This window comes from Alosa pseudoharengus, unplaced genomic scaffold (genome assembly GCF_046254945.1).
Source record: "Alosa pseudoharengus isolate Yale_2024_CS ecotype anadromous, Long Island Sound unplaced genomic scaffold, YU_APseudo_1.1 YU_APseudo_1.1_scf_13, whole genome shotgun sequence".
Taxonomy (NCBI): domain Eukaryota; kingdom Metazoa; phylum Chordata; class Actinopteri; order Clupeiformes; family Clupeidae; genus Alosa; species Alosa pseudoharengus.
This window is the reverse complement of record NW_027468598.1, coordinates 7515890-7523740: the sequence shown is the minus strand read 5'-3', so window position 1 is coordinate 7523740 and position 7851 is coordinate 7515890. Positions and strand designations below refer to the sequence as shown.

Here is a 7851-nt window from a genome sequence, read left to right as displayed (position 1 = left end):
ATTGACCTGCACATTACAAAAGTGCACCAAATTCAACAATGACTCAATACACTTGGAGGAGGTATGAGTCTTTTCTTTTCCAGAGATCTTAGGATTTTCGTGTAGTATCATTTCAGTATCGAGCATCGTGATATTTATGGCAGGGATCGTATCGAAGTCATAATTTTGGTATTGTGACAACACTACTCAGGTCGTCATAGTGGTCGGGAGATTTGCAACAAATAATGTCCATGATACAAAGCATAACATTCGATAATGCAACATTAAATTATTTTGCCTTTCACGCCCTTCAAATGCAACCAATCAATGACATACATGTATTTTGTTGTGATTAAGAAACTGGCGCTCATTCAATCAAAAGACGCAAGTGTAGCAAGCGCGAAACGTTAGGTTTACGTTGTAGCTGTCAGTCTCAGTCAGACCTAGTAATAATAATGTCAGCGAATTCTGGCATCATTAAATTTCCATTCACGGAACATAAAGAAATTTGCAGTCCAGGGGCAAGAAAGAAGCATTCTGCAAAATGCAAGTTTTGCAAAGTCTCTCTCACAGAAACCAGTCTACGAAAACATTTACAGTGAGTGAGCTCACAGTCACACACATTCATGACATGCTCTGTCTCTGCATTGTTCTGTCTGTAGTTGAAATAATACCTTCTTAAATTGAATTTAAACTGGGACTGAACCTCTTACCCCAGTACGCTGCTCCTATTCAATTGATGCAAGTTATGGTGTAAAATTAGCTCACTAGCTGTTTTTTTTTTTTTTTGGTCTCGGTCTCGTCTCGGTCTCGTCTCGACTTTGTCTTGGTCTTGACTCAGTCTGTCTTGGCCTTGGTCTCGTCTTGGTCTCGGTCTTGATACCCTCTGGTCTTGGTAGTGTCTTGGTCTCGGTTTAGGCGGTCTTGACTACAAGTCTACTGTACTCCCATAATGCTGTGCGTGTGTGTGTGTGTGTAATGTTGATGTTGGTTTTAGTATGAGTAATGGCGTTTACCTTGTCATGTATGTGTTAGCTGGTATAGTCTTTCTTTATGTTGTACCTCATGTGTTTACCCCGTGTATTGTATGTGACTACCCTGTTTGTGTATCGTGTTTGTTTAATTGATCTCCCTTGTGTTGCCTGTTTAATGACGTTCATGTGTTTTTGGTGCGTAACCAATAAAGACCATTTTGAGACAACCTTGCAGATTGTTACAGTATTATGTTTTCTTGTTGCACTTTTGTTTATTTAAAATGATCACAACTAACAGACAGGTTCCATAGGGGAGGCACGATGGAGCAAAATAATCAAGGCAGGGGCTTACCTGGGGGAGGCAGACTACTGATAATGTGCCCTAGAGCCCACACACATGCACACGCACAGCAAGAAAAATCAAATCATGACACCGCAGACCACAGCAAACATTCTGATAATTCACACCAAAATGTGCATCTTTACTGCACCACCACTAGGTGACTGATTAGCCTCCCACAAGCGAGAACCATGGGCGGACTGGCCATCTGGCATACCGGGCATTTTCCCGGTGGGCCGACGCACTTTTTGGGCCCATAGAATAGGCTATATATATAATTTTATCATTTTGGCCAACGATCGGCCCAAAGGAAGGACAATCAGCGGCCCATTGGTTACATTTACATATTGACACTCTGACTGATCCAATAACTGCTCACCTCTGGCTCCACCCCTCCCATTTTGGCTCAGAGCCAGGATTCTGTGAGCGCATCAAAAGTTAATCGAAGTTGCCTACATGAAATTGCGGCGGGTGCCAGTAGTGACAATTATGCAAAAGTAACACCAATGTAGAAGCTTCAAAACTACAATATTGCAAGTAGGCTAGCATATGTCAGCAACATGTTGAAGTTCGTTGAGTTTGAACGAGGATGTAAGCAAGCATACCAGAGGGACAGGGAGCAGGTGGTGGAGAGTGTAGAGCCTATAGTTGAGGCTACATGATAATAACTCAATGGTGGCGCAGGTAGGCTATGTTTGACATGCCATGCTGACGATGACGATTATGACGACTTATTAATTGCGATAATGTAATGATATGGTTATGATAACATAGTAAGGCCGTGCTGTCATTATAATAACAAATAGTGCAACTTAAATTTTCTAAATTAATGATTTGCAAACCCGGACAGCTAAAGAGTGTCAAATCGATGTTAATTGTTGGTCAGGTTGATCCGTTTCCGTCAGACGCCCAAACTTGGAAAATTCAACATCGATGGCATGAGTGGTGGTTGGTCTCTCAAAGTAGTGCGTCGAAAGGGTTCTATCTTGAAAGGGTTATCATGGTAAAGATGGGCTAAAAGACTGTAGACTGACGGAAATGTAGGCTACAAAACAAGTCATTCATGCACAAGCCACCAGTAGCCTATCGTATATATAAACTATACGATAGGCTACTGGAAGACATTAAAGATAATTAGTTCATGTAGCTATACTGTTCCAAAATGTACCAGCAATGTAGGTAGGTAGTAGGCTATAGCCTACAGGAATAAAATATTTCCAGCAACAGCCCTGTTTATTTTGTGTTGTTTCAGTTGTCCACAGTGATAACTGGTATAAATTACATTAATGTATATGGCAATCTAGGTAATTATCTATTTACATATAGGCTTCAGTAATTGTTTGGTGCTGCTGTCAATTGAACATTGTATTTAAATGTAGCCTATTGAATAATTTGAAATGATACTTTGAATTCAAGCAAAAACTCTTCTTTAATAATTGCTTGTATAGCCTACTTGAATATGGAGATCATGTGCTCTATGGCTATCTCTCATCGGTCAGAGTGATAGCCAATGAGGCCTACATCACTTTCAGTGATCCATGACAGTTGAAAATATATGCATATTTAAGGGCAATGCAAGGATTTTGTATTTAATTAGGTGTGCCCGACCGATTTGAGGGCTGCTTGGGCCAAATATGCCAGGGCCGATTTTTGGTCCCAGTCCGCCCCTGGCGAGAACCCTGCCTGCCAAATTAACAAACAGTTAAAAGTTGTTGCCCCCAGACTCTATGGAATAGACAGACACTGGATAACTAAGATAATAAAGTAAAGTAAAACAAGAGGGTACAAGTACAATGCAGGCAGTTGCCAAGTGCAAGCAAAGCTAAACAGTAACAAAACAAAACTAAGACAAGACAAGACAGCAGCAAGACCTACGCTTAGGACAACGCGGATGGAAAGGCCATGCTACCTATACTCTTCTCCAGTGGCGCCGGCAGTCGTAATCCTGTATGCACTGTGCGTACAAATTTTTCACAGCTTTATTTGTGAAATCATTCAATATTAGCCTACAACAATAAAGAAAACTTGTGTGACAGCTAGCTTATATTTATTGACTCATGTGCAATCTGAATATTGGCATTATTCCGAATAACGCACTGGGATCAGTGCTTTATTTTTGGAACAGGGATTCAGTTAATGCGTAGAACAGAGGTTCTCAACCTTTTTGGGGCTAAGGCACGTCATGACGAGTGCAGGTGCAGGTGTTAAAAAGTCCTTGACTGTGCATAGGCCTATCATCTAAAAGTTTGGGACAACCAAAACAGAAGTGCAATGTATTTAGAGTGTTGTGAGAAAATCCTTATTGTTAGTAGGTTACCATAACTGTGTTTTTCTCTATCGAAAATCGTGACACAAACTCATTGGTTTATTTTTTTTTCTTTCCCGTTTTCGCGGGTTGGGCAGTGAAGTTATAATGCACATAAGGTAGCCTATGTTCACCTAATTTGAGCCAGAGCCGCTTGCTCTGTAAAGGTATTTCTGTCCATCCCAAACTGCGTTAAATGGTGTGTTTAGCAACCAGAATTTTTTTTTAAATCTGGGGGAGAAATCTCCCTCATCTCAGAACTTTTAAAAAGCTTGAAACACCCCTATAGCCCACGTAGCCTACAGCCAGTGTTAGAAAAGTTAGACGCTTCATGCGATAGGCTATTTGATAATGAATGACATGGGTAGGTTGACGTGATTAAGAGGGGCTTTCTGTTCCAGTTTATGTAAAGGTTTTTCTTAGGCTCAATAAGGAGAGGCCTACATGTAGCCTACATTTACCAAAAGCGCAAATTTTGTAAATAAGGTCGAATATCTTTTTTTTTGGGGGGGGGGGGGGGGGGGCTTCAGTTACTCATAGTTACATATTATTTACTAGCTTCTTTTGTTATTTTTCTCTCCCCATTAAGTGATGCTTAGTGTTCTTCTCCGGTTGTACCAAGATAATGTAACACTTTGGAGCAAATAAGCACAGTAGTAGGCCAAAACTGGATGCCAAAATGGCAAAAATCTCCACAGCTACGGTGAACTTTCCAGGCGAGCTAACATAGGCTGGGATAAAGGCTAACCAAACAGCACAGAAGATCAGCATGCTAAATGTGATGAACTTTGCCTCATTGAAGTTTCCAGGGAGCTTCCGGGCCAAGAAGGCCAGCACAAAACACAGACAGGCCAGAAGTCCAATATACCCCAGAACACACCAGAAAGCCAAATCAGAGCCCACGCTACACTCCAGAATAATTTTGGAGCGCTGGTACTGGGTATTTCTCGAGGGAAAAGGGGGAGCAGCAATGAGCCAGGCAGCACAGATTATCACCTGAACCAGAGTACAGGAGAAGATGATGACCCTCTGTTGCTTCGGCCCCAGCCACTTCATTATGTTGTTTCCAGGCCGAGTGGCTGTGAAAGCAGCAAGGACCACTAAGGTTTTGCCCAGGATGCATGAGATGCATAGGGAGAATGTGATACTGAAGGCAGTGTGGCGCAGCATGCAGGACCAGTCTGTAGGTTCTCCGATAAACACCAGTGCACACAGAAAACATAGAGTGAGAGTCAATAGGATGAAGAAACTCAGTTCTGAGTTGTTCACACGGACAATGGGAGTGTTTCTGTAATAGAGGAATACTGCTAGAACAGAAATCGTGAGACAGGCACCTACAACTGCTATCACTGTCAAAGTCACTCCCATTGCATCGTGGGAAAGAAATTCAACAACCTTGGGTATGCAGTGAGTTCCCTCAGCATCTGACCAAAAGTCTTCAGGACAGGACATGCAGTCTATTGAATCTGTAGGGAGAGAAGAATATTAATTTAAAACATTAAAACGTTAAAAATGGTTGTTCAGGAGAAGTATAATATTTCGTGATGGGGCCTCACCTGTCTCATTGCTAATCTTGCCACTGTCACATGGTACACAGTCAAAGCAGCACAGAGGCTCCCCAGAACGGACAGCCTTCCGGGATCCTGGAGGGCAGCTGTCGCTACACACAGACACCAGCACCTGTTTGTCACAGAGCGCAGGGAATCACACCTATGCCACCGCAACAATGCACATACAGTATCTGTATCCTGTGTTTGTTCACTTTTCTAATGTCATTACAGTATTTTACAGCACTTACTTTTTCTTAATTTTGTTTTATGAGGATCTGACACTATCATAATACATACAAAAAATAAGATATTGTGAGGTTAATATACAATAGAACTAAAGCCTTTTGTTTGTGATTATATTAAAGTACAACTAGGGGTTCACTTACTGCAATTGCTGTCTACAGTACTTCAAAAGATGACATTTTAATTCCAAAAAGATGCATCTTGCCTCTTTCTGTTGTCCTGTCCACTTGATTGTCTCCATATCAATAATGAGCTCATTCCCAGCACCCTTTGCTCCATCATACAGACCGACTGACACAAACTGAATCTGTCTATTCGCATCCCTCTGCCAGTTTATGAGATCATATGATGGAATAGAATCCCCTTTCATATCAAAGTTTACTTTTTCGTCTGAGATGAAGAAGGAGACATCTTGAAGATAGTGCTGAAGCTATAATTACATACAAGTATGAATTAACACTATTAACTGCATTTTCAAACCATAAATCCCACTACACTCTGAACCAAAGAAACGAAATAATTTTATTTCCCCACTATTTTCTTTATACCTGCCATGGATGGATGTTATTAATATCAGCACATGAAGCATTGAAGAATGGGCCATGGCCAGGGGTGCATTGTATGAGGTTGTGCAGGGAATGAGCAATAGCGTATACACCTTTGTACACATTATATGCAACACGAGGGCTTGTGGTGTTCATATAGGCAGAGTGCTGCTCTAGCAGAATCTCATGCCCTGTGCAGGATGGCAACTGGATATTTCCAGTTGTGTTATTGGGAGAACAGCCATAGAGAGTCTCCCATAGCTCCTGTACAAGGGCATTAGAGGGGTAATGCCATGGGTCCACTGTCATCAGGTAATCTCTAAGACCTGGGACATGACCCTTACGGACAGCAAAACCAATAGTGCCATCCAAGAAAGGATAAGTCTCAGCCAGCACAGAGGCAGAGACCCACGCCTCACTTGCAATCCACTGGATCCCTGTGATGTTCTGTTTCCTAAACTCTTTCAGGAAAGGAAAAAACTCCCCCTCGCCTGAGAACACCACCACCACTCGGGCAGTGGAACTTCTCATCACCTCGAGTATTTCAAGAACTCTCTCTGTGGTGTAGTCTTTGGGGATCATTTCATGGTAGGCCAGACAGATGTCAGTATTTTCTATTTCCTTTTTTAAGCCCTGCAATGCAAATCTGCCATAATCATGATCCTCTGTTACCACACCGATCCATGTCCAACCAAAGTGTTTCAGAAGCTGAGCAACGGCTTTTACCTGGTAATCATCACTTGGCACAACTCTAAAAAATGTGGGGAACTGTGTCCTATCACTCAGACAAGAGCAAGTCGAAAAATAACTGATCTAAAAAAAAAAAAAACATCAGGAATACAGTGAGAGCAAAGTTCCTTTTCTAACAATTTCATTATATCATTAAATTACACTCATGTGACTCTTAGAAATATGCAGTGTGTGCATTGCATATTTTACCATTGGGATTCTGAAAGGTTGAAGTGTTCTGGACACTACAATGGACTGTGATGACCCAGATTCCCCAATTATAGCCAGAAGAGGACTGGTACCAGAACACATTGTATTCTCTCTACTGTCTTCTCCATTCAGCACTGCAAGAACAGCTCTCTGTGCTGTCACTGGCGTGGCACAGGAGTCAAAAATCTTATAGCCCAGTGTGTGGTTAGGTAGTAAATCTTTGCTGTTGTTGATCTCCTCCACAGCCAGCCTCATGGTTAAGGCCCAGCGGAAGGCACGTGGGTCAAACCTGCATACAAAGAGAAATGAAAAATAAACATTCACTATTTCTACATGGCAGAGAATATAACATAACTGTGGTAACAATAATCAACCTATATAACCTATATAAACTAAACTAAACTAAATGAACTAAACTAAATAATTAAGGTTTATACAATTCTAGACAACAATAAACACAACACAATCACATTTGACATAAAACGAGCATAAAAGTGGTTTCATTCAACACTAAGCTCACCCTCTGCACTGGGCAGAAACAGGTGGCATTTTAAAGTCAGTGTGTGGAAGCTCCACTCGGTAATGCATGGGGAAAATGCCTCCAATAGTGAAGGTTCCATCAGACATGAATCCAGGCAGCTCAAACCCTCCTTGAAGAGTGCATGTGGTTGCTGTCGACAGAGCTCCCTGGAACAACAGGACATACAGAAAGAGAGATGTCATGTCCACACTCCTTTCCCAGATTGGCAGGATTAAGGAAGTGGTTTGGCTTTTATTGGCCAGCCTCCTCTGCATCATTGTTTTATTTCTCAGTGGATTACACAATAGGTTTATTATTTTAGTTATAGAGCATAGTTTCTCCCTAACATTGATTTCAATAAGTTTACCAGGCTCTGCTAAGTTTACTCCAGTGATAGGGCTTATGTCCTACACACCATATCACACACCATACTGTATTAATAAATGTTTCATACAT

General features: G+C 41.6%; 1 protein-coding gene across 1 annotated transcript; it reads right to left on the bottom strand.

Annotated features, from left to right (window-relative positions):
* Nucleotides 1-4165: 4165 nt before the first annotated feature.
* Nucleotides 4166-7598, bottom strand: LOC143121552 (extracellular calcium-sensing receptor). Its single transcript, XM_076281967.1, has 6 exons — nucleotides 7396-7598; nucleotides 6876-7164; nucleotides 5940-6749; nucleotides 5597-5821; nucleotides 5155-5278; nucleotides 4166-5064 (listed from the first exon to the last, which is right to left on the bottom strand). The coding sequence occupies exons 1-6, from the start codon at nucleotides 7596-7598 to the stop codon at nucleotides 4166-4168; spliced, it is 2550 nt and encodes an 849-aa protein (XP_076138082.1).
* Nucleotides 7599-7851: the final 253 nt, after the last annotated feature.

Coding starts and splice junctions, on each gene's coding strand:
- LOC143121552 (XM_076281967.1), bottom strand. CDS start 7,598: ATGACATCTCTCTTTCTGTATGTCCTGTTGTTCCAGGGAGCTCTGTCG. Junction 7,165..7,395: donor GTTTCTGCCCAGTGCAGAGG/GTGAGCTTAGTG, acceptor CTTTGTATGCAG/GTTTGACCCACGTGCCTTCC. Junction 5,279..5,596: donor GGACAGGACAACAGAAAGAG/GCAAGATGCATC, acceptor TGTGACAAACAG/GTGCTGGTGTCTGTGTGTAG.